Source organism: Eucyclogobius newberryi, unplaced genomic scaffold (genome assembly GCF_026437365.1).
Source record: "Eucyclogobius newberryi isolate DKJ021-1_F unplaced genomic scaffold, fEucNew1.0.hap1 SCAF_5, whole genome shotgun sequence".
NCBI classification, from domain to species: domain Eukaryota; kingdom Metazoa; phylum Chordata; class Actinopteri; order Gobiiformes; family Gobiidae; genus Eucyclogobius; species Eucyclogobius newberryi.
In genome coordinates, this window is record NW_027316167.1 from 43,922,882 (window position 1) to 43,950,580 (window position 27,699).

Sequence of the window (27,699 nt, forward strand, 5' to 3'; positions counted from 1 at the left end):
TCACAAGGCGAGAGACCTCAGTGGACAGCAGAGGTCATCCTGAGCTCACACACACGTCACAGGTCACAAGGCGAGTGACCTCAGTGGACAGCAGAGGTCATCCTGAGCTCACACACACGTCACAGTTCACAAGGCGAGTGACCTCAGTGGACAGCAGAGGTCATCCTGAGCTCACACACACGTCACAGTTCACAAGGCGAGTGACCTCAGTGGACAGCAGAGGTCATCCTGAGCTCACACACACGTCACAGTTCACAAGGCGAGTGACCTCAGTGGACAGCAGAGGTCATCCTGAGCTCACACACACGTCACAGGTCACAAGGCGAGTGACCTCAGTGGACAGCAGAGGTCATCCTGAGCTCACACACACGTCACAGTTCACAAGGCGAGTGACCTCAGTGGACAGCAGAGGTCATCCTGAGCTCACACACACGTCACAGTTCACAAGGCGAGTGACCTCAGTGGACAGCAGAGGTCATCCTGAGCTCACACACACGTCACAGTTCACAAGGCGAGTGACCTCAGTGGACAGCAGAGGTCATCCTGAGCTCACACACACGTCACAGTTCACAAGGCGAGTGACCTCAGTGGACAGCAGAGGTCATCCTGAGCTCACACACACGTCACAGTTCACAAGGCGAGTGACCTCAGTGGACAGCAGAGGTCATCCTGAGCTCACACACACGTCACAGGTCACAAGGCGAGTGACCTCAGTGGACAGCAGAGGTCATCCTGAGCTCACACACACGTAACAGTTCACAAGGCGAGTGACCTCAGTGGACAGCAGAGGTCATCCTGAGCTCACACACACGTCACAGTTCACAAGGCGAGTGACCTCAGTGGACAGCAGAGGTCATCCTGAGCTCACACACACGTCACAGGTCACAAGGCGAGTGACCTCAGTGGACAGCAGAGGTCATCCTGAGCTCACACACACGTCACAGTTCACAAGGCGAGTGACCTCAGTGGACAGCAGAGGTCATCCTGAGCTCACACACACGTCACAGTTCATAAGGCGAGTGACCTCAGTGGACAGCAGAGGTCATCCTGAGCTCACACACACGTCACAGTTCACAAGGCGAGTGACCTCAGTGGACAGCAGAGGTCATCCTGAGCTCACACACACGTCACAGTTCACAAGGCGAGTGACCTCAGTGGACAGCAGAGGTCATCCTGAGCTCACACACACGTCACAGGTCACAAGGCGAGTGACCTCAGTGGACAGCAGAGGTCATCCTGAGCTCACACACACGTCACAGTTCACAAGGCGAGTGACCTCAGTGGACAGCAGAGGTCATCCTGAGCTCACACACACGTCACAGTTCACAAGGCGAGTGACCTCAGTGGACAGCAGTGGTCATCCTGAGCTCACACACACGTCACAGTTCACAAGGCGAGTGACCTCAGTGGACAGCAGTGGTCATCCTGAGCTCACACACACATCACAGTTCACAAGGCGAGTGACCTCAGTGGACAGCAGAGGTCATCCTGAGCTCACACACACGTCACAGTTCACAGTCCAAGGCGAGTGACCTCAGTGGACAGCAGAGGTCATCCTGAGCTCACACACACGTCACAGTTCACAGTCCAAGGCGAGTGACCTCAGTGGACAGCAGAGGTCATCCTGAGCTCACACACACGTCACAGTTCACAAGGCGAGTGACCTCAGTGGACAGCAGTGGTCATCCTGAGCTCACACACACATCACAGTTCACAAGGCGAGTGACCTCAGTGGACAGCAGAGGTCATCCTGAGCTCACACACACATCACAGGTCACAAGGTGAGTGACCTCAGTGGACAGCAGAGGTCATCCTGAGCTCACACACACGTAACAGTTCACAAGGCGAGTGACCTCAGTGGACAGCAGAGGTCATCCTGAGCTCACACATACGTCACAGTTCACAAGGCGAGTGACCTCAGTGGACAGCAGAGGTCATCCTGAGCTCACACACACATCACAGGTCACAAGGTGAGTGACCTCAGTGGACAGCAGAGGTCATCCTGAGCTCACACACACATCACAGGTCACAAGGTGAGTGACCTCAGTGGACAGCAGAGGTCATCCTGAGCTCACACACACGTAACAGTTCACAAGGCGAGTGACCTCAGTGGACAGCAGAGGTCATCCTGAGCTCACACATACGTCACAGTTCACAAGGCGAGTGACCTCAGTGGACAGCAGAGGTCATCCTGAGCTCACACATACGTCACAGTTCACAAGGCGAGTGACCTCAGTGGACAGCAGAGGTCATCCTGAGCTCACACACACGTCACAGTTCACAGTCCAAGGCGAGTGACCTCAGTGGACAGCAGAGGTCATCCTGAGCTCACACACACGTCACAGTTCACAGTCCAAGGCGAGTGACCTCAGTGGACAGCAGAGGTCATCCTGAGCTCACACACACGTCACAGTTCACAAGGTGAGTGACCTCAGTGGACAGCAGTGGTCATCCTGAGCTCACACACACGTCACAGTTCACAGTCCAAGGCGAGTGACCTCAGTGCACAGCAGAGGTCATCCTGAGCTCACACACACGTCACAGTTCACAAGGCGAGTGACCTCAGTGGACAGCAGTGGTCATCCTGAGCTCACACACACGTCACAGTTCACAGTCCAAGGCGAGTGACCTCAGTGGACAGCAGAGGTCATCCTGAGCTCACACACACGTCACAGTTCACAAGGTGAGTGACCTCAGTGGACAGCAGAGGTCATCCTGAGCTCACACACACGTCACAGTTCACAAGGCGAGTGACCTCAGTGGACAGCAGAGGTCATCCTGAGCTCACACATACGTCACAGCTTATAGGACATATGTCTCAGGTCCATCTCTGCAGTAAACAATGGAACAGGGGGAGTGTCAGTCCTAAACCCCTCCCCTTATTGCAGTGTAGATTCATTATAATAAAGAAATGTGTCCGAGGAGACCAGTTTTGTTCAGATGACTATGAAAACCCTCATATTTGCAAATATAGTTTCAGAAGTGGCTTTGGAAATCAGTATTATAAAAGCTAAATATCTAAGAATATAGGGCCAAATGTGATGCTTTTATCGGTTCAGGACAGGGGAGGGGTCAAAGTTCAGTTTGAGAACATTATATTATTATGAACTGACTTTCACTGGGCTTTTTATTTATTGTGACATCTTAAATCCAGATTCGAGTGTGAGATTGATTGTCAACCAGTTTAGTTTAGTTTAGTTTATAAGATTATACTGGAGGAAAAGCTTTGATTTAAAGGAATTCTTTTGACTTTTACTGATCAGGTCAAAGGTCAAAGGTCTCATTCTTCATAAGGAAATAAAACTGTTGAGAAACAGCGCCACCAGGAGGTGAACCACTGTCACGTGTTCTGGGACTTTCCTGTCAATCACAAATATGTGAGTGAAGTTCACGACGCTCTGCCACTGATACAGCATTTACCCCTGAACTATACAACTATGAACTGCTGCCATGGACACAATACATGGATACTTTACAATGTACTTTACAATGTACTTTAGAATGTACTTTAGAACGTACTTTTACACTGTACATACATTGTACATACATTGTACAGGTACATGGTATTTAATGTGGAACATCGCCCAAAGAGAGTCGGCTGAAGTCATTGATACAGACATGACGTTTTCTTTGGATTCTAAGTGTCTTTGTTCTTTTGTAGTCTCTGGTCTTCATTGAAACTCACATTGACAATAACATGTATGACATGTAGCGTGTATAACGTGTAGTGTGTATAACGTGTTCTTCATTGAAACTCACATTGACAATAACATGTATGACATGTAGCGTGTATAACGTGTAGTGTGTATAACGTGTTCTTCATTGAAACTCACATTGACAATAACTGCTACTTTGCTGAGGCCTCGGAGAAGGTTGTACCAGATTCCTGTAAAAGACACAAACTCAGATTATGTCCTCATGTAACAAAGCCCCTCTGCCACTAGATGGCACTGCAAGCTTAAAATACAATGTTACAGATACACCTGCTGCAAACTCCCAAATACAGATTATGCCTTATTATTATTCTTTGTATTGCATTGTTAATCATAAAAAAACGTTCTTGTGAGTGTTGAATAACTCTCTGACTGTTCAGGTAGCGTGTATGACGTGTAGCGTGTATGACATGAAGGGTGTATGACATGTAGCGTGTATGACGTGTAGCGTGTATGACATGTAGCGTGTATGACATGTAGCGTGTATGACATGTAGCGTGTATGACATGAAGGGTGTATGACATGTAGCGTGTATGACATGTAGCGTGTATGACATGTAGCGTGTATGACATGTAGCGTGTATGACATGAAGGGTGTATGACATGTAGCGTGTATGACATGTAGCGTGTATGACATGTAGCGTGTATGACATGAAGGTTGTATGACATGTAGCGTGTATGACATGTAGGGTGTATGACATGTAGCGTGTATGACATGAAGGGTGTATGACATGTAGCGTGTATGACATGTAGCGTGTATGACATGTAGGGTGTATGACGTGTAGCGTGTATGACATGTAGCGTGTATGACATGTAGCGTGTATGACATGTAGCGTGTATGACATGAAGGGTGTATGACATGTAGCGTGTATGACATGTAGCGTGTATGACATGTAGCGTGTATGACATGTAGCGTTTATGACATGTAGCGTGTATGACATGAAGGGTGTATGACATGTAGCGTGTATGACATGTAGCGTGTATGACATGTAGCGTGTATGACATGTAGCGTGTATGACATGTAGCGTGTATGACATGTAGGGTGTACGACATGTAGCGTGTATGACATGTAGCGTGTATGACATGTAGCGTGTATGACATGTAGCGTGTATGACATGAAGGGTGTATGACATGTAGCGTGTATGACATGTAGCGTGTATGACATGTAGGGTGTATGACATGTAGCGTGTATGACATGAAGGGTCTATGACATGTAGCGTGTATGACATGTAGCGTGTATGACATGAAGGGTGTATGACATGTAGCGTGTATGACATGTAGCGTGTATGACATGTAGCGTGTATGACATGTAGCGTGTATGACATGAAGGGTGTATGACATGTAGCGTGTATGACATGAAGGGTGTATGACATGTAGCGTGTATGACATGTAGCGTGTATGACATGTAGCGTTTATGACATGTAGCGTGTATGACATGAAGGGTGTATGACATGTAGCGTGTATGACATGTAGCGTGTATGACATGTAGCGTGTATGACATGTAGCGTGTATGACATGTAGCGTGTATGACATGTAGCGTGTATGACATGAAGGGTGTATGACATGTAGGGTGTACGACATGTAGCGTGTATGACATGTAGCGTGTATGACATGTAGCGTGTATGACATGTAGCGTGTATGACATGAAGGGTGTATGACATGTAGCGTGTATGACATGTAGCGTGTATGACATGTAGGGTGTATGACATGTAGCGTGTATGACATGAAGGGTCTATGACATGTAGCGTGTATGACATGTAGCGTGTATGACATGTAGCGTGTATGACATGTAGCGTGTATGACATGAAGGGTGTATGACATGTAGCGTGTATGACATGTAGCGTGTATGACATGTAGCGTGTATGACATGAAGGGTGTATGACATGTAGCGTGTATGACATGTAGCGTGTATGACATGAAGGGTGTATGACATGTAGCGTGTATGACATGAAGGGTGTATGACGTGTAGGGTGTATGACGTGTAGCGTGTATGACATGTAGGGTGTATGACATGTAGCGTGTATGACATGTAGCGTGTATGACATGTAGGGTGTATGACATGTAGGGTGTATGACATGTAGGGTGTATGACATGTAGCGTGTATGACATGTAGGGTGTATGACGTGTAGCGTGTATGACATGTAGGGTGTGTGACATGTAGGGTGTATGACATGTAGCGTGTATGACATGAAGGGTGTATGACGTGTAGCGTGTATGACATGTAGCGTGTATGACGTGTAGGGTGTATGACGTGTAGCGTGTATGACATGTAGGGTGTATGACATGTAGCGTGTATGACATGTAGCGTGTATGACATGTAGGGTGTATGACATGTAGGGTGTATGACATGTAGGGTGTATGACATGTAGCGTGTATGACATGTAGGGTGTATGACGTGTAGCGTGTATGACATGTAGGGTGTGTGACATGTAGGGTGTATGACATGTAGCGTGTATGACATGTAGCGTGTATGACATGAAGGGTGTATGACATGTAGCGTGTATGACATGAAGGTTGTATGACATGTAGCGTGTATGACATGTAGGGTGTATGACATGTAGCGTGTATGACATGAAGGGTGTATGACATGTAGCGTGTATGACATGTAGTGTGTATGACATGTAGGGTGTATGACATGTAGCGTGTATGACATGAAGGGTGTATGACATGTAGCGTGTATGACGTGTAGCGTGTATAACATGTCGCGTGTATGACGTGTAGCGTGTATAACATGTAGCGTGTATGACATGTAGCGCGTACGACGTGTAGCGTGTATGACGTGTAGCGTGTATGACGTGTAGCGTGTATGACATGTAGCGTGTATGACATGTAGCGTGTATGACATGTAGCGTGTATGACGTGTAGCGTGTATGACGTGTAGCGTGTATAACATGTAGCGTGTATGACATGTAGCGCGTACGACGTGTAGCGTGTATGACGTGTAGCGTGTATGACGTGTAGCGTGTATGACATGTAGCGTGTATGACATGTAGCGTGCATGACATGAAGGGTGTATGACATGTAGCGTGTATGACGTGTAGCGTGTATGACGTGTAGCGTGTATGACATGTAGGGTGTATGACGTGTAGCGTGTATGACATGAAGGGTGTATCACATGTAGCGTGTATGACGTGTAGCGTGTATGACATGTAGGGTGTATGACGTGTAGCGTGTATAACATGTAGCATGTACGACATGTAGCGTGTACGACGTGTAGCGTGTATGACGTGTAGCGTGTATGACATGTAGCGTGTATGACATGTAGCGTGTATGACATGTAGGGTGTATGACGTGTAGCGTGTATGACATGTAGTGTGTACGACGTGTAGCGTGTATGACGTGTAGCGTGTATGACATGTAGCGTGTATGACATGTAGGGTGTATGACGTGTAGCGTGTGACATGTAGCGTGTACAACATGTAGGGTGTATGACATGTAGCGTGTATGACATGTAGGGTGTACGACATGTAGCGTGTATGACATGTAGGGTGTATGACATGTAGCGTGTATGACATGAAGGGTGTATGACATGTAGCGTGTATGACATGTAGCGTGTATGACATGTAGCGTGTATGACATGTAGCGTGTATGACATGAAGGGTGTATGACATGTAGCGTGTATGACATGTAGCGTGTATGACATGTAGCGTGTATGACATGAAGGGTGTATGACATGTAGCGTGTATGACATGTAGCGTGTATGACATGTAGCGTGTATGACATGTAGCGTGTATGACATGAAGGGTGTATGACATGTAGGGTGTATGACATGTAGGGTGTATGACATGTAGCGTGTATGACAAGTAACGTGTATGACGTGTAGCGTGTATGACATGTAGCGTGTATGACGTGTAGGGTGTATGACGTGTAGCGTGTATGACATGTAGGGTGTATGACATGTAGCGTGTATGACATGTAGCGTGTATGACATGTAGGGTGTATGACATGTAGGGTGTATGACATGTAGGGTTTATGACATGTAGCGTGTATGACATGTAGGGTGTATGACGTGTAGCGTGTATGACATGTAGGGTGTGTGACATGTAGGGTGTATGACATGTAGCGTGTATGACATGTAGCGTGTATGACATGAAGGGTGTATGACATGTAGGGTGTATGACATGTAGGGTGTATGACATGTAGCGTGTATGACATGTAGCGTGTATGACATGTAACGTGTATGACGTGTAGCGTGTATGACATGTACCGTGTATGACATGTAGGGTGTATGACGTGTAGCGTATATGACATGTAGGGTGTATGACATGTAGCGTGTATGACATGTAGCGTGTATGACATGTAGCGTGTATGACATGAAGGGTGTATGACATGTAGGGTGTATGACATGTAGGGTGTATGACATGTAGCGTGTATGACATGTAGCGTGTATGACATGTAACGTGTATGACGTGTAGCGTGTATGACATGTACCGTGTATGACATGTAGGGTGTATGACGTGTAGCGTATATGACATGTAGGGTGTATGACATGTAGCGTGTATGACATGTAGCGTGTATGACATGTAGGGTGTATGACATGTAGCGTGTATGACATGTAGGGTGTATGACATGTAGGGTGTATGACATGTAGCGTGTATGACATGTAGCGTGTATGACATGAAGGGTGTATGACATGTAGCGTGTATGACATGTAGCGTGTATGACATGAAGGGTGTATGACATGTAGCGTGTATGACATGTAGCGTGTATGACATGTAGGGTGTATGACATGTAGCGTGTATGACATGTAGCGTGTATGACATGAAGGGTGTATGACATGTAGCGTGTATGACATGTAGCGTGTATGACATGAAGGGTGTATGACATGTAGCGTGTATGACATGTAGCGTGTATGACATGAAGGGTGTATGACATGTAGCGTGTATGACATGTAGGGTGTATGACGTGTAGCGTGTATGACATGAAGGGTGTATGACATGTAGCGTGTATGACATGAAGGGTGTATGACATGTAGCGTGTATGACGTGTAGCGTGTATGACGTGTAGCGTGTATGACATGTAGCGTGTATGACATGTAGCGTGTATGACGTGTAGCGTGTATGACATGTAGGGTGTATGACATGAAGGGTGTATGACATGTAGGGTGTATGACATGTAGCGTGTATGACGTGTAGCGTGTATGACATGTAGGGTGTATGACATGAAGGGTGTATGACATGTAGGGTGTATGACGGGTAGCGTGTATGACATGTAGGGTGTATGACGTGTAGCGTGTATGACGTGTAGCGTGTATGACATGTAGGGTGTATGACATGTAGCGTGTATGACATGTAGCGTGTATGACGGGTAGCGTGTATGACATGTAGGGTGTATGACGTGTAGCGTGTATGACATGAAGGGTGTATGACATGTAGCGTGTATGACGTGTCGCGTGTATGACGTGTAGCGTGTATGACATGCAGGGTGTATGACGTGTAGCGTGCATGACATGAAGGGTGTATGACATGTAGCGTGTATGACGTGTAGCGTGTATGACGTGTAGCGTGTATGACATGTAGGGTGTATGACGTGTAGCGTGTATGACATGAAGGGTGTATCACATGTAGCGTGTATGACGTGTAGCGTGTATGACATGTAGGGTGTATGACGTGTAGCGTGTACGACATGTAGCGTGTACGACATGTAGCGTGTACGACATGTAGCGTGTATGACGTGTAGCGTGTATGACGTGTAGCGTGTATGACATGTAGCGTGTATGACATGTAGCGTGTATGACATGTAGGGTGTATGACGTGTAGCGTGTATGACATGTAGTGTGTACGACGTGTAGCGTGTATGACGTGTAGCGTGTATGACATGTAGCGTGTATGACATGTAGGGTGTATGACGTGTAGCGTGTGACATGTAGCGTGTACAACATGTAGGGTGTATGACATGTAGCGTGTATGACATGTAGGGTGTACGACATGTAGCGTGTATGACATGTAGCGTGTATGACGTGTAGCGTGTATGACGTGTAGCGTGTATGACATGTAGGGTGTATAACGTGTAGCGTGTATGACATGTAGCGTGTACGACATGTAGGGTGTATGACGTGTAGCGTGTACGAGGTGTAGCGTGTATAACATGTCGCGTGTATGAAGTGTAGCGTGTATGACATGTAGCGTGTATGACATGTAGCGTGCATGACATGTAGGGTGTATGACGTGTAGCGTGTATGACATGTAGCGTGTATGACGTGTAGCGTGTATGACATGTAGCGTATATAACATGTCGCGTGTATGACGTGTAGCGTGTATAACATGTCGCGTGTATGACGTGTAGCGTGTATAACATGTAGCGTGTATGACATGTAGCGCGTACGACGTGTAGCGTGTATGACGTGTAGCGTGTATGACGTGTAGCGTGTATGACATGTAGCGTGTATGACGTGTAGCGTGTATGACATGTAGCGCGTACGACGTGTAGCGTGTATGACGTGTAGCGTGTATGACGTGTAGCGTGTATAACATGTAGCGTGTATGACATGTAGCGCGTACGACGTGTAGCGTGTATGACGTGTAGCGTGTATGACGTGTAGCGTGTATGACATGTAGCGTGTATGACATGTAGCGTGCATGACATGAAGGGTGTATGACATGTAGCGTGTATGACGTGTAGCGTGTATGACGTGTAGCGTGTATGACATGTAGGGTGTATGACGTGTAGCGTGTATGACATGAAGGGTGTATCACATGTAGCGTGTATGACGTGTAGCGTGTATGACATGTAGGGTGTATGACGTGTAGCGTGTATAACATGTAGCGTGTACGACATGTAGCGTGTACGACATGTAGCGTGTATGACGTGTAGCGTGTATGACGTGTAGCGTGTATGACATGTAGCGTGTATGACATGTAGCGTGTATGACATGTAGCGTGTATGACGTGTAGCGTGTATGACATGTAGTGTGTACGACGTGTAGCGTGTATGACATGTAGCGTGTATGACATGTAGGGTGTATGACGTGTAGCGTGTGACATGTAGCGTGTACAACATGTAGGGTGTATGACATGTAGCGTGTATGACATGTAGGGTGTACGACATGTAGCGTGTATGACATGTAGCGTGTATGACGTGTAGCGTGTATGACGTATAGCGTGTATGACATGTAGGGTGTATGACGTGTAGCGTGTATGACATGTAGCGTGTACGACATGTAGGGTGTATGACGTGTAGCGTGTACGAGGTGTAGCGTGTATAACATGTCGCGTGTATGAAGTGTAGCGTGTATGACATGTAGCGTGTATGACATGTAGCGTGCATGACATGTAGGGTGTATGACGTGTAGCGTGTATGACATGTAGCGTGTATGACGTGTAGCGTGTATGACATGTAGCGTATATAACATGTCGCGTGTATGACGTGTAGCGTGTATAACATGTCGCGTGTATGACGTGTAGCGTGTATAACATGTAGCGTGTATGACATGTAGCGCGTACGACGTGTAGGGTGCAGAGCGTGCAGAGGGTGCACCCTCTGCATGTACACAGTACACACTACACAGTACACACTACACAGTACATACTACACAGTACACACTACACAGTACGCACTACACAGTACACAGTACACACTATACAGTACACACTACACAGTACACACTATACAGTACACACTACACAGTACACAGTACACAGTACACAGTACACACTACATAGTACGCACTACACAGTACACAGTACACAGTACACACTACACAGTACACACTACACAGTACACAGTACACAGTACACACTACACACTACAAAGTACACACTACACACTACACACTACACAGTACACACTACACACTACACACTACACAGTACAAAGTACACACTACACACTACACACTACACAGTACACACTACACACTACACACTACACAGTACAAAGTACACACTACACACTACACACTACACAGTACACACTATACAGTACACACTACACACTACACACTACACAGTACAAAGTACACACTACACACTACACAGTACACACTATACAGTACACAGTATACACTACACACTACACAGTACAAAGTACACACTACACACTACACAGTACACACTATACAGTACACAGTATACACTACACACTACACAGTACAAAGTACACACTACACACTACACACTACACAGTACACACTATACAGTACACAGTATACACTACACACTACACAGTACAAAGTACACACTACACACTACACAGTACAAAGTACACACTACACACTACACACTACACAGTACACACTATACAGTACACAGTATACACTACACACTACACAGGCTGTCCACATGTGATCCTGGTTCATTTATTGTCACTAAAGACATCAAGGTACTTTTACGAGTCGACCTGGGAAAGTATTTGGTTGTGTATGTAAGGATAAAATTACAGAAGCATAAGAAAACTTGATAAAACACGTTTGCACTGTTCTGTATAAAGTAAAGCTTGGGGGCCCCGGGCCCCTGTGGTGTTTCAGAGGAGACTCTGCACTGAGCATTAGACAGTGACTCCATCTGCGCCAGGTCCAGGGCCGGAGAAAGGGGGGGCTCAGCAGCTCCTCTAACTAAATAACTCTAATTATATCATATGAAGGGGCGGAGTCATTCCACTGTGGGCAAAGGTACTGAAATACTGCAATACTGCAATACTGAAACACTGAAATACTGAAATACAGAAATACTGAAATATTCACCAATATCTCTGGCTTTGGCAGCGATGGGCCGGCGCAGCTCCGTCACAAACTTTTTGGCATCGAGTCGAATTTCAATGATGTTGTTGAGCAGAGCGAAGAGCGGAGCCAGAGGGAACGAGGCCACGAACAGCGTCACCATCCCGAACTGGATGACTGGGGAGGAACTGTGGCTGTTACCAAGTATTTACTGATAAACAAGAACTGAACGTGTTCATTGTAAACAGCAAGAGCTCAGCAAGAGAGAGATGTCCATTTCCAAACTGCTGCTGGGTCAATATCAAATATCAATACATCAATACTGAAAGAAGTATCGAAAAGTATCAATATGTGACATTTCTGAAATATTTCCAGTTTTAAAATCTTGTTTATTTATTTTAATTTGCTATTGTACATTTTATTTTACAATTAAAGTACCACTTTCAGAGGGGAGGGGCCTATTGTACATGTTTGTAGAGGGGAGGGGCCTATTGTACATGCTTGTAGAGGGGAGGGGCCTATTGTACATGCTTGTAGAGGGGAGGGGCCTATTGTACATGTTTGTAGAGGGGAGGGGCCTATTGTACATGCTTGTAGAGGGGAGGGGCCTATTGTACATGCTTGTAGAGGGGAGGGGCCTATTGTACATGTTTGTAATAGTAGAGGAAACCCAGGCAGACACGGGGAGAACATGCAAACTCCACACAGCCTGGAACTTGAACCCAAGAGCTTCTTGCTGTAAACAACTGACCCTTCTCACCCGGGACTATTTGAGCCACTCCCCTCAAGCAGGAGGCCACTCCCCTCAGGCAGGAGGCCACTCCCCTCAGGCAGGAGGCCACTCCCCTCAGGCAGGAGGCCATTCCCCTCAAGCAGGAGGCCACTCCCCTCAAGCAGGAGGCCACTCCCCTCAGGCAGGAGGCCACTCCCCTCAAGCAGGAGGCCACTCCCCTCAGGCAGGAGGCCACTCCCCTCAGGCAGGAGGCCATTCCCCTCAAGCAGGAGGCCACTCCCCTCAAGCAGGAGGCCACTCCCCTCAGGCAGGAGGCCACTCCCCTCAAGCAGGAGGCCACTCCCCTCAGGCAGGAGGCCAGTCCCCTCAAGCAGGAGGCCATTCCCCTCAAGCAGGAGGCCACTCCCCTCAAGCAGGAGGCCACTCCCCTCAGGCAGGAGGCCACTCCCCTCAGGCAGGAGGCCATTCCCCTCAAGCAGGAGGCCACTCCCCTCAAGCAGGAGGCCACTCCCCTCAGGCAGGAGGCCATTCCCCTCAAGCAGGAGGCCACTCCCCTCAAGCAGGAGGCCACTCCCCTCAAGCAGGAGGCCACTCCCCTCAAGCAGGAGGCCACTCCCCTCAGGCAGGAGGCCATTCCCCTCAAGCAGGAGGCCACTCCCCTCAGGCAGGAGGCCACTCCCCTCAAGCAGGAGGCCACTCCCCTCAGGCAGGAGGCCACTCCCCTCAAGCAGGAGGCCACTCCCCTCTAGCAGGAGGCCACTCCCCTCAGGCAGGAGGCCACTCCCCTCAAGCAGGAGGCCACTCCCCTCAAGCAGGAGACCACTCCCCTCAAGCAGGAGGCCACTCCCCTCAAGCAGGAGGCCACTCCCCTCAGGCAGGAGGCCACTCCCTGCCTACTGCCTGTGGCGAGGAGAGAGAGCCACAGAAGAAAGAGCCACAGGAGAGAGAGCCACATGAGAGAGAGCACAAGAGAGAGCCACAGGAGAGAGAGCCACAGGAGAGAGAGCCACAGAAGAGAGAGCACAAGAGAGAGAGCCACAGAAGAGAGAGCCACAGGAGAGAGAGCCACATAAGAGAGAGCCACAGGAGAGAGAGCCACAGGAGAGAGAGCCACAGGAGAGAGAGCCACAGAAGAGAGAGCACAAGAGAGAGAGCCACAGAAGAGAGAGCCACAGGAGAGAGAGCCACATAAGAGAGAGCACAAGAGAGAGCCACAGAAGAAAGAGCCACAGGAGAGAGAGCCACATAAGAGAGAGCACAAGAGAGAGCCACAGGAGAGAGAGCCACAGGAGAGAGAGCCACACAAGAGAGAGCACAAGAGAGAGAGCCACATAAGAGAGAGCACAAGAGAGAGCCACAGAAGAAAGAGCCACAGGAGAGAGAGCCACAGGAGAGAGAGCCACAGAAGAGAGAGCACAAGAGAGAGCCACAGGAGAGAGAGCCACAGAAGAGAGAGCCACAGGAGAGGGAGCCACAGGAAAGAGAGCCACAGAAGAGAGCCACAGGAGAGAGAGCCACAGGAGAGAGAGCCACAGGAAAGAGAGCCACAGGAGAGAGAGCCACAGGAGAGAGCCACAGGAGAGAGAGCACAAGAGAGAGCCACAGGAGAGAGCCACAGGAGAGAGAGCCACAGGAGAGGGAGCCACAGAAGAGAGAGCACAAGAGAGAGAGCCACAGAAGAGAGAGCCACAGGAGAGAGAGCCACAGAAGAGAGAGCCACAGAAGAGAGAGCACAAGAGAGAGAGCCACAGAAGAGAGAGCCACAGGAGAGAGAGCCACATAAGAGAGAGCACAAGAGAGAGCCACAGAAGAAAGAGCCACAGGAGAGAGAGCCACATAAGAGAGAGCACAAGAGAGAGCCACAGGAGAGAGAGCCACAGGAGAGAGAGCCACAGAAGAGAGAGCACAAGAGAGAGAGCCACAGAAGAGAGAGCCACAGGAGAGAGAGCCACATAATAGAGAGCCACAGGAGAGAGAGCCACAGGAGAGAGAGCCACAGGAGAGAGAGCCACAGAAGAGAGAGCACAAGAGAGAGAGCCACAGAAGAGAGAGCCACAGGAGAGAGAGCCACATAAGAGAGAGCACAAGAGAGAGCCACAGAAGAAAGAGCCACAGGAGAGAGAGCCACAGGAGAGAGAGCCACAGAAGAGAGAGCACAAGAGAGAGCCACAGGAGAGAGAGCCACAGAAGAGAGAGCACAAGAGAGAGCCACAGGAGAGAGAGCCACAGGAGAGAGAGCCACAGGAGAGAGAGCCACAGAAGAGAGCCACAGGAGAGAGAGCCACAGGAGAGAGAGCCACAGGAGAGAGAGCCACAGGAGAGAGAGCCACAGAAGAGAGAGCCACAGGAGAGAGAGCCACAGAAGAGAGAGCACAAGAGAGAGCCACAGGAGAGAGAGCCACAGGAAAGAGAGCCACAGGAAAGAGAGCCACAGGAGAGAGAGCCACAGGAAAGAGAGCCACAGGAGAGAGAGCCACAGGAGAGAGAGCCACAGGAGAGAGAGCACAAGAGAGAGCCACAGGAGAGAGCCACAGGAGAGAGAGCCATAGGAGAGAGAGCCACAGGAGAGAGAGCCACAGGAGAGAGAGCCACAGAAGAGAGAGCCACAGGAGAGAGAGCCACATAAGAGAGAGCACAAGAGAGAGCCACAGGAGAGAGAGCCACAGGAGAGAGAGCCACAGAAGAGAGAGCACAAGAGAGAGAGCCACAGAAGAGAGCCACAGGAGAGAGAGCCACATAAGAGAGAGCCACAGGAGAGAGAGCCACAGGAGAGAGAGCCACAGGAGAGAGAGCCACAGAAGAGAGAGCACAAGAGAGAGAGCCACAGAAGAGAGCCACAGGAGAGAAAGCCACATAAGAGAGAGCACAAGAGAGAGCCACAGAAGAAAGAGCCACAGGAGAGAGAGCCACAGGAGAGAGAGCCACAGAAGAGAGCCACAGGAGAGAGAGCCACAGGAGAGAGAGCCACAGGAGAGAGAGCCACAGGAGAGAGAGCCACAGAAGAGAGAGCCACAGGAGAGAGAGCCACAGAAGAGAGAGCACAAGAGAGAGCCACAGGAGAGAGAGCCACAGGAGAGAGAGCCACAGGAAAGAGAGCCACAGGAGAGAGAGCCACAGGAAAGAGAGCCACAGGAGAGAGAGCCACAGGAGAGAGAGCCACAGGAGAGAGAGCACAAGAGAGAGCCACAGGAGAGAGCCACAGGAGAGAGAGCCACAGGAGAGAGAGCCACAGGAGAGAGAGCCACAGGAGAGGGAGCCACAGAAGAGAGAGCACAAGAGAGAGAGCCACAGAAGAGAGAGCCACAGGAGAGAGAGCCACAGAAGAGAGAGCCACAGAAGAGAGAGCACAAGAGAGAGAGCCACAGAAGAGAGAGCCACAGGAGAGAGAGCCACAGAAGAGAGAGCACAAGAGAGAGAGCCACAGAAGAGAGAGCCACAGGAGAGAGAGCCACATAAGAGAGAGCACAAGAGAGAGCCACAGAAGAAAGAGCCACAGGAAAGAGAGCCACATGAGAGAGAGCACAAGAGAGAGAGCCACAGAAGAAAGAGCCACAGGAGAGAGAGCCACAGAAGAGAGAGCACAAGAGAGAGAGCCACAGAAGAGAGAGCCACAGGAGAGAGAGCCACATAAGAGAGAGCACAAGAGAGAGCCACAGGAGAGAGAGCCACAGGAGAGAGAGCCACAGAAGAGAGAGCACAAGAGAGAGAGCCACAGAAGAGAGAGCCACAGGAGAGAGAGCCACATAAGAGAGAGCCACAGGAGAGAGAGCCACAGGAGAGAGAGCCACAGGAGAGAGAGCCACAGAAGAGAGAGCACAAGAGAGAGAGCCACAGAAGAGAGAGCCACAGGAGAGAGAGCCACATAAGAGAGAGCACAAGAGAGAGCCACAGAAGAAAGAGCCACAGGAGAGAGAGCCACAGGAGAGAGAGCCACAGAAGAGAGAGCACAAGAGAGAGCCACAGGAGAGAGAGCCACAGAAGAGAGAGCACAAGAGAGAGCCACAGGAGAGAGAGCCACAGGAGAGAGAGCCACAGGAGAGAGAGCCACAGAAGAGAGCCACAGGAGAGAGAGCCACAGGAGAGAGAGCCACAGGAGAGAGAGCCACAGGAGAGAGAGCCACAGAAGAGAGAGCCACAGGAGAGAGAGCCACAGAAGAGAGAGCACAAGAGAGAGAGCCACAGAAGAGAGCCACAGGAGAGAAAGCCACATAAGAGAGAGCACAAGAGAGAGCCACAGAAGAAAGAGCCACAGGAGAGAGAGCCACAGGAGAGAGAGCCACAGAAGAGAGCCACAGGAGAGAGAGCCACAGGAGAGAGAGCCACAGGAGAGAGAGCCACAGGAGAGAGAGCCACAGAAGAGAGAGCCACAGGAGAGAGAGCCACAGAAGAGAGAGCACAAGAGAGAGCCACAGGAGAGAGAGCCACAGGAGAGAGAGCCACAGGAGAGAGAGCCACAGGAAAGAGAGCCACAGGAGAGAGAGCCACAGGAAAGAGAGCCACAGGAGAGAGAGCCACAGGAGAGAGAGCCACAGGAGAGAGAGCACAAGAGAGAGCCACAGGAGAGAGCCACAGGAGAGAGAGCCACAGGAGAGAGAGCCACAAGAGAGAGAGCCACAGGAGAGGGAGCCACAGAAGAGAGAGCACAAGAGAGAGAGCCACAGAAGAGAGAGCCACAGGAGAGAGAGCCACAGAAGAGAGAGCCACAGAAGAGAGAGCACAAGAGAGAGAGCCACAGAAGAGAGAGCCACAGGAGAGAGAGCCACATAAGAGAGAGCACAAGAGAGAGCCACAGAAGAAAGAGCCACAGGAGAGAGAGCCACATGAGAGAGAGCACAAGAGAGAGAGCCACAGAAGAAAGAGCCACAGGAGAGAGAGCCACAGAAGAGAGAGCACAAGAGAGAGAGCCACAGAAGAGAGAGCCACAGGAGAGAGAGCCACATAAGAGAGAGCACAAGAGAGAGCCACAGGAGAGAGAGCCACAGGAGAGAGAGCCACAGAAGAGAGAGCACAAGAGAGAGAGCCACAGAAGAGAGAGCCACAGGAGAGAGCCACAGGAGAGAGAGCCACAGGAAAGAGAGCCACAGGAGAGAGAGCCACAGGAAAGAGAGCCACAGGAGAGAGAGCCACAGGAGAGAGAGCCACAGGAGAGAGAGCACAAGAGAGAGCCACAGGAGAGAGCCACAGGAGAGAGAGCCACAGGAGAGGGAGCCACAGGAGAGAGAGCCACAGGAGAGAGAGCCACAGAAGAGAGAGCCACAGGAGAGAGAGCCACATAAGAGAGAGCACAAGAGAGAGCCAAAGAAGAAAGAGCCACAGGAGAGAGAGCCACATGAGAGAGAGCACAAGAGAGAGCCACAGGAGAGAGAGCCACAGGAGAGAGAGCCACAGAAGAGAGAGCACAAGAGAGAGAGCCACAGAAGAGAGCCACAGGAGAGAGAGCCACATAAGAGAGAGCCACAGGAGAGAGAGCCACAGGAGAGAGAGCCACAGGAGAGAGAGCCACAGAAGAGAGCCACAGGAGAGAGCCACATAAGAGAGAGCACAAGAGAGAGCCACAGAAGAAAGAGCCACAGGAGAGAGAGCCACAGGAGAGAGAGCCACAGAAGAGAGAGCACAAGAGAGAGCCACAGGAGAGAGAGCCACAGGAGAGAGAGCCACAGGAGAGAGAGCCACAGAAGAGAGCCACAGGAGAGAGAGCCACAGGAGAGAGAGCCACAGGAGAGAGAGCCACAGGAGAGAGAGCCACAGAAGAGAGAGCCACAGGAGAGAGAGCCACAGAAGAGAGAGCACAAGAGAGAGCCACAGGAGAGAGAGCCACAGGAGAGAGAGCCACAGGAGAGAGAACCACAGGAAAGAGAGCCACAGGAGAGAGAGCCACAGGAAAGAGAGCCACAGGAGAGAGAGCCACAGGAGAGAGAGCCACAGGAGAGAGAGCACAAGAGAGAGCCACAGGAGAGAGCCACAGGAGAGAGAGCCACAGGAGAGGGAGCCACAGGAGAGAGAGCCACAGGAGAGAGAGCCACAGGAGAGAGAGCCACAGGAAAGAGAGCCACAGGAGAGAGAGCCACAGGAGAGAGAGCCAGAGGAGAGAGAGCCACAGAAGAGAGAGCCACAGGAGAGAGCCACAGGAGAGAGAGCCACAGGAGAGAGAGCACAAGAGAGAGCCACAGGAGAGAGCCACAGGAGAGAGAGCCACAGGAGAGAGAGCCAGAGGAGAGAGAGCCACAGGAGAGAGAGCCACAGAAGAGAGAGCCACAGGAGAGAGAGCCACAGGAGAGAGAGCACAAGAGAGAGCCACAGGAGAGAGCCACAGGAGAGAGAGCCACAGGAGAGGGAGCCACAGGAGAGAGAGCCACAGGAGAGAGAGCCACAGGAGAAAGCCACAGGAGAGAGAGCCACAGGAGAGAGAGCCACAGGAGAGAGCCACAGGAGAGAGAGCCACAGGAGAGAGCCACAGGAGAGAGAGCCACAGGAGAGAGCACACAGGGAGGAGCTTCGCTGAATCAGAGCAGCTTCAGGGCCTGAGGCTCTAAGTCCAGCTGGTGCAGAGGTCCTAAGTCCAGCTGGTGCAGAGGTCCTTAGTCCAGCTGGTGCAGAGGGTCTAAGTCCAGCTGGTGCAGAGGTCCTAAGTCCAGCTGGTGCAGAGGTCCTAAGTCCAGCTGGTGCAGAGGTCCTTAGTCCAGCTGGTGCAGAGGGTCTAAGTCCAGCTGGTGCAGAGGTCCTTAGTCCAGCTGGTGCAGAGGTCCTAAGTCCAGCTGGTGCAGAGGTCCTTAGTCCAGCTGGTGCAGAGGGTCTAAGTCCAGCTGGTGCAGAGGTCCTTAGTCCAGCTGGTGCAGAGGTCCTAAGTCCAGCTGGTGCAGAGGTCCTTAGTCCAGCTGGTGCAGAGGTCCTAAGTCCAGCTGGTGCAGAGGTCCTTAGTCCAGCTGGTGCAGAGGTCCTAAGTCCAGCTGGTGCAGAGGTCCTTAGTCCAGCTGGTGCAGAGGTCCTTAGTCCAGCTGGTGCAGAGGTCCTTAGTCCAGCTGGTGCAGAGGTCCTAAGTCCAGCTGGTGCAGAGGTCCTAAGTCCAGCTGGTGCAGAGGTCCTAAGTCCAGCTGGTGCAGAGGTTGCATACATTGGTCTTTACTTTCAGATTGAAGTCGGACGTAGCTTGAGATCAGTCATGTGTCGAGCACTCGGCTCCTGGGGACTATCATGATGATTATGTAATGTCAGAAAATGAGAAAGTGATAAGATCATTGTGCGTTCCTGTCAAGAGTGGTAAGACACAGAGCATTGGACTCACTCATCTCCATGTACTCAGGACTGAGACCCACAAACGGCCCCAGGATCATGTCCTTCTCGTGGCGCTTCAGGCTCTTGAGTCGGTCCTCCTCACTTCGCCCGTCCAGTTCAGATTTTCTCCTTCGGAGCAGTTTCTTCAATTTCCTGTGTAAATAAAGATTAAACACAAAAAATAATGTCATTGTAAGTGTTACACTTCGAAAGGGGGGGGATTTATGAATATATAATGTTGATATGTTGATAATGTTGAATAATGATATTATTAATATTATCAATTATAACATGATTAATAGTGGTACACCAAGTATTATTATTATCAGGGGCAATTCTAGGGAGTGTGGGGGCCCTAGGCAGAAATTCTTAGGGGGCCCTACCGACCAGTGTTCATCACCCTTATGTTAGGCAAAAAAATCTGACGTTGAGCTTTACTAAACACGTTCAACTCATTCAGATCGACATTGTTCAACATCAAAACACACTCTGCTATCGCTAAAAGACACGTTAGCAACCGCTAACAGACACGTTAGCATTGTGCCGGACTGAAAATGTTGTTTACATTTTGACAGAGCGCCGCGTGTAGCGGTAGACTACTGTTCCCAGAATGCTTTGCATATATGTTGTTGAGACTTCCGGTTCCGGAGTACCGTAAATCTAGACGTGCATCGGCGTCTCTCGTGTCCCAAATCTTTATTCACCGTGTACCACACAAAAAATCTTCGCGGTCAGTAAGCACAACCAGAAATAAACCATATATTAAGCGCACGGGCGGCTTCGCGGGGGCCCCCTAGTGGCCTGGGGCCCCAGGCAATTGCCTGGTATGCCTAATGGGATGCAGCTCCTCTGATTATTATCAGTAATTATAACAATATGCTATTTTAAATAGGCCCAAGTATTATTTCAAACTAAATAATATGTATTTTGTTCTTTATTATATTTTTTTAAATATACAAATGCAATGTAAATGGTCTTTATGATCATCAAACTCGACCGACTAGGATTCAAATGAGTAACTTTAATCAAGAGTTATAAATGCTTGGCCCCTTCAACAGGTCTGTGTGTTTGTTGGTCTGTTAATCCAGAACACATCAACAGAGTCCATTTCCCTGACCACACAAACTCCTCCGCTCACTGCCCTTTAGTTAAGAGACAAACCAGGACCAGAGCGCACAGGGCCACGGAGCCACGGGGCGCGCATGGAGCGCACGGGGCCACGGAGCCACGGGGCCACGGGGCGCGCATGGAGCGCACGGGGCCACGGAGCGCACAGAGCGCACGGGGCGCACGGGGCCACGGGGCACAGGGAGCCTAAATTGAGCGCACATAAATTGGACCAAGCGCCACTATTTGGACCCGTTTGAATGCGTCGTGTTTGCAGCACCTGCTCCTTGTGCAGGGAACAAGCTCCAGCCTCTGGTCAGAGACAGAACAAGCTCCAGCCTCTGGTCACAGACAGAACAACCTGCAGCCTCTGGTCACAGACAGAACAACCTCCAGCCTCTGGTCACAGACAGAACAACCCTCTGGTCACAGACAGAACAAGCTCCAGCCTCTGGTCACAGACAGAACAACCTGCAGCCTTTGGTCACAGACAGAACAACCTCCAGCCTCTGGTCAAAGATAGAACAACCTTCATCCTCTGGTCACAGACAGAACAACCTCCAGCCTCTGGTCACAGACAGAACAACCCTCTGGTCACAGACAGAACAAGCTCCAGCCTCTGGTCACAGACAGAACAACCCTCTGGTCACAGACAGAACAAGCTCCAGCCTCTGGTCACAGACAGAACAACCCTCTGGTCACAGACAGAACAAGCTCCAGCCTCTGGTCACAGACAGAACAACCCTCTGGTCACAGACAGAACAAGCTCCAGCCTCTGGTCACAGACAGAACAAGCTCCAGCCTCTGGTCACAGACAGAACAAGCTCCAGCCTCTGGTCACAGACAGAACAAGCTCCAGCCTCTGGTCACAGACAGAACAAGCTCCAGCCTCTGGTCACTGACAGAACAAGCTCCAGCCTCTGGTCACAGACAGAACAAGCTCCAGCCTCTGGTCACAGACAGAACAAGCTCCAGCCTCTGGTCACAGACAGAATAAGCTCCAGCCTCTGGTCACAGACAGAACAACCTCCAGCCTCTGGTCACAGACAGAACAAGCTCCAGCCTCTGGTCACAGACAGAACAAGCTCCAGCCTCTGGTCACAGACAGAACAAGCTCCAGCCTCTGGTCACAGACAGAACAAGCTCCAGCCTCTGGTCACAGACAGAACAACCTCCAGCCTCTGGTCACAGACAGAACAAGCTCCAGCCTCTGGTCACAGACAGAACAAGCTCCAGCCTCTGGTCACAGACAGAACAACCTCCAGCCTCTGGTCACAGACAGAACAAGCTCCAGCCTCTGGTCACTGACAGAACAAGCTCTGTGTGTATCTTTGCATTTAGAGGTGTCCAAATTCAGTTCCTCATTAGACTTGTTTCTTCGTCTTTTACAAAAGGCAACTGAAATCAGGAAACAAGGCGGAGCATTAGTCACTCACTTCTCCAGAGAGCACCACAGGAAGAGGCGTGGTCAGTCTAATAAATCTATCAAACTGACCACAGAAGATGGAATACATTTTCCAAATATGACCTCATTTTAAATACTAAAGTTATAAATCTGATTGCAAACCACTCTGAGGAAACTCTTGCCTGTGGCGACCACTAGAACTTATGTTCAGCCGACGATGGAGATCTAAAACTCAAAGTACTGGTAAAAAATATAAATGACACATTTCGCAAATGAATTCATAATATAGGGTTGATTTATAATCGGAGAGAGATGAATCCTAATGTCCACCAATATACTTTTTTTTTTCAACCTATAGAAGATCTGTTCTAGAAGACTAGATAGGTCCAATACTACGGAGGGAGACGTACGTACAATAGATCTAAGAGATCATTGTTTACATCACTGTAGATCTGGAACAGAAACAAAAAAAACACACTTTGGAAATGTAATATCCCTTTACTTGTACTGACTTTTAACTGGGCCCTTAAACACGCTCAGATCCCTCCTAGTTGGAAAGAAACAATCATATGCTTGATTCCTAAAGACTCTCAAGAATCTCAATTCTGGACAAAATCTGTTCTTACACCATGGAAAGAGCTGATCAAAACACACAGACTAAACAAAGAAGTTAAAATCTTAAACTGGTCAAACCTTTGACAAAGGTTCTGTACCAAATAGAACTGACCTGAGACTCAAGGTCTGGAGTATAAAAGGTCTAGAGGTTTTTCACCAGATGTAAAAGAGAATCTCATGAAAAGCTTTAATGAGTTGAAAGAATCCTTTGGCTTATATTTATAGGTATTTACATATTAGAAGCTCTATACTCTCCATCGGGTGCTGGAGGGTCCTTGCCCTCTCCAGGTGGGTGGAGGGTCCTTGCCCTCTCCAGGTGGGTGGGGGGTCCTTGCCCTCTCCAGGTGGGTGGGGGGTCCTTGCCCTCTCCAGGTGGGTGGAGGGCCCTTGCCCTCTCCAGGTGGGTGGGGGGTCCTTGTCCTCTCCAGGTGGGTGGGGGGTCCTTGCTCTCTCCAGGTGGGTGGGGGGTCCTTGCCCTCTCCAGGTGGGTGGGGGGTCCTTGTCCTCTCCAGGTGGGTGGGGGGTCCTTGCTCTCTCCAGGTGGGTGGGGGGTCCTTGCTCTCTCCAGGTGGGTGGGGGGTCCTTGCCCTCTCCAGGTGGGTGGAGGGTCCTTGTCCTCTCCAGGTGGGTGGAGGGTCCTTGTCCTCTCCAGGTGGGTGGGGGGTCCTTGTCCTCTCCAGGTGGGTGGGGGGTCCTTGCTCTCTCCAGGTGGGTGGGGGGTCCTTGTCCTCTCCAGGTGGGTGGAGGGTCCTTGTCCTCTCCAGGTGGGTGGGGGGTCCTTGCTCTCTCCAGGTGGGTGGGGGGTCCTTGCTCTCTCCAGGTGGGTGGAGGGTCCTTGTCCTCTCCAGGTGGGTGGAGGGTCCTTGTCCTCTCCAGGTGGGTGGGGGGTCCTTGCTCTCTCCAGGTGGGTGGGGGGTCCTTGCTCTCTCCAGGTGGGTGGAGGGTCCTTGTCCTCTCCAGGTGGGTGGAGCGTCCTTGTCCTCTCCAGGTGGGTGGGGGGTCCTTGCTCTCTCCAGGTGGGTGGGGGGTCCTTGCCCTCTCCAGGTGGGTGGGGGGTCCTTGCTCTCTCCAGGTGGGTGGAGGGTCCTTGTCCTCTCCAGGTGGGTGGAGGGTCCTTGTCCTCTCCAGGTGGGTGGGGGGTCCTTGTCCTCTCCAGGTGGGTGGGGGGTCCTTGTCCTCTCCAGGTGGGTGGGGGGTCCTTGTCCCAAGTGGAGGAGTTCAAGTATCTTGGGGTCTTGTTCAGAGTGAGTGAAGGATGGAGCGTGTGATTGACAGGTGGATCGGTGCAGCAGCTGCAGTGATGCAGTCGCTGCATCGACTGTTGTGGTAAAGACGGAGCTGAGTCCAAAGACAAAGCTCTCAATTTACCGGTCACTCTACGTTCTGACCTCACCTATGGTCATGAGCTTTAATGACCAAAAGAACAAGATCGCGGATACAACATGTCAAAGTGCTCATTATTCACAAGGAAATGCAAACTTTTGGAGAAATTGTGGCAGCCAGGAGGCAAACCACTATCAGGTGTTTTGGGATTGTCCTGTTGGCCTCAAAACTCCTTCCATGGACAATAAATGGATACCTTTGGAATGGACTTTTGTCAGCAGGAAAAAAGGCACAAAGACACAAACCCCCCAAAAATCAAGGACTGGTCTGACTTAATAACAGATATTAGACACATGGAAAATTACATTTGAACTTAATTTGGACAAATTTGACCGACTACGGACCCAATATGACATTTATTTAAATTTTGATGCTTAATTATGTTTATTTGTGTATGTATTTTGATTTTTGCTCTCTGGTCTGGTGGTTTTCTGTTGCCACAGTAACAGATGAACAAACCCTCCAGCTCAGTTGCCGTCAGAACTCATTTCCACATCAAGTGTAATGAGTTTGTCATTAAAGAATAATAAGTTCAGGGCATTACAAATGCTATAAATTGTTGTGACAAAACTGTCCATGAGATCATCACCAGTCTGAGTTCATCTACAGCTGCTCCTTGTGTGAACCTCCAGATTTATAAAGTCTGTGCTGAACAGTTTGTTAGCATCACTCACATAGTTAAAGCTTCAATCTGGAACATTCCCAATGTCTTTGAAAATTGCGCTCATAAAGCCTCTCCTAAATAAGAGCAGGGGTCAGGGGGAGGGGTCAGGGGTCATAAAGCCTCTCCTAAATAAGAGTAGGGGTCAGGGGGAGGGGTCAGGGGTCATAAAGCCTCTCCTAAAGAAGAGCAGGGGTCAGGGGGAGGGGTTAGGGGTCATAAAGCCTCTCCTAAAGAAGAGCAGGGGTCAGGGGGAGGGGTCAGGGGTCATAAAGCCTCTCCTAAAGAAGAGCAGGGGTCAGGGGGAGGGGTCAGGGGTCATAAAGCCTCTCCTAAAGAAGAACAGGGGTCAGGGGGAGGGGTCAGGGGTCACAAAGCCTCTCCTAAAGAAGAGCAGGGGTCAGGGGGAGGGGTCAAGGGTCATAAAGCCTCTCCTAAAGAAGAGCAGGGGTCAGGGGGAGGGGTCAAGGGTCATAAAGCCTCTCCTAAAGAAGAGCAGGGGTCAGGGGGAGGGGTCAGGGGTCATAAAGCCTCTCCTAAAGAAGAGCAGGGGTCAGGGGGAGGGGTCAGGGGTCATAATGCCTCTCCTAAAGAAGAGCAGGGGTCAGGGGGAGGGGTCAAGGGTCATAAAGCCTCTCCTAAAGAAGAGCAGGGGTCAGGGGTCATAAAGCCTCTCCTAAAGAAGAGCAGGGGTCAGGGGGAGGGGTCAAGGGTCATAAAGCCTCTCCTAAAGAAGAGCAGGGGTCAGGGGGAGGGGTCAGGGGTCATAATGCCTCTCCTAAAGAAGAGCAGGGGTCAGGGGGAGGGGTCAAGGGTCATAAAGCCTCTCCTAAAGAAGAGCAGGGGTCAGGGGTCATAAAGCCTCTCCTAAAGAAGAGCAGGGGTCAGGGGGAGGGGTCAAGGGTCATAAAGCCTCTCCTAAAGAAGAGCAGGGGTCAGGGGGAGGGGTCAGGGGTCATAAAGCCTCTCCTAAAGAAGAGCAGGGGTCAGGGGGAGGGGTCAAGGGTCATAAAGCCTCTCCTAAAGAAGAGCAGGGGTCAGGGGGAGGGGTCAAGGGTCATAAAGCCTCTCCTAAAGAAGAGCAGTCTTGATGCTGCAGTACTGAGTCATTACGGTCCATCTCTAATCTGACATTTTGGGCCAAAGTCCTTGAAAAGGTCGTTTACAACAGTCACAGATTTCCTCTTAATAAACAACTCATTTGATGTTTTTCAGATTTTAGAGCTCATCACAGCACTGTCTAAACCAGGACTAAACCAGGTCTAAACCTGGTCTAAACCAGATCTAAACCAGGTCTAAACCAGGTCTAAACCAGGTCTAAACCAGGTCTAAACCAGGACTAAACCAGGTCTAAACCAGGTCTAAACCAGGTCTAAACCAGGTCTAAACCAGGACTAAACCAGGTCTAAACCAGGTCTAAACCAGGTCTAAACCAGGTCTAAACCAGATCTAAACCAGGTCTAAACCAGGTCTAAACCAGGTCTAAACCAGGCCTAAACCAGGACTAAACCAGGTCTAAACCAGGTCTAAACCAGGTCTAAACCAGGTCTAAACCAGGTCTAAACCAGGACTAAACCAGGTCCAAACCAGGTCTAAACCAGGTCTAAACCAGGTCTGAACCAGGTCTAAACCAGGTCTAAACCAGATTAAACCAGATCTAAACCAGGTCTAAACCAGGTCTAAACCAGATCTAAACCAGATCTAAACCAGGTCGAAAACCAAATCTAAACCAGGTCTAAACCAGGTCCAAACCAGGTCTAAACCAGATCTAAACATGATCCAAACCAGGTCTAAACCAGATCTAAACCAGGTCTAAACCAGATCTAAACCAGGTCTAAACCAGGTCTAAACCAGGTCTAAACCAGGTCTAAACCAGATCTAAACCAGGTCTAAACCAGGTCTAAACCAGATCTAAACCAGATCCAAACCAGGTCTAAACCAGATCTAAACCAGGTCTAAACCAAATCTAAACCAGGTCTAAACCAGGTCTAAACCAGAACAAAAACCAGGTCTAAACCAGGTCTAAACCAGGTCTAAACCAGATCTAAACCAGATCCAAACCAGGTCTAAACCAGATCTAAACCAGGTCTAAACCAGATCCAAACCAGGTCTAAACCAGGTCGAAACCAGGTCCAAACCAGGTCTAAACCAGGTC

At 50.0% G+C, this 27,699-nt stretch overlaps 1 protein-coding gene across 1 annotated transcript in view; it reads right to left on the reverse strand.

Annotated features, from left to right (window-relative positions):
* LOC140380981 (anoctamin-1-like) overlaps positions 1-27,699 on the reverse strand; it is a 112,346-nt gene that overhangs the window by 4,184 nt on the left and 80,463 nt on the right. The window contains exons 12-14 of the mRNA XM_072464978.1: positions 20,384-20,526; positions 12,393-12,545; positions 3,834-3,886 (exon numbers count right to left, since the gene is read on the reverse strand). Coding sequence (XP_072321079.1) covers positions 3,834-3,886; positions 12,393-12,545; positions 20,384-20,526 — 349 coding nt within the window. The remainder of the gene's footprint in view (positions 1-3,833; positions 3,887-12,392; positions 12,546-20,383; positions 20,527-27,699) is intronic.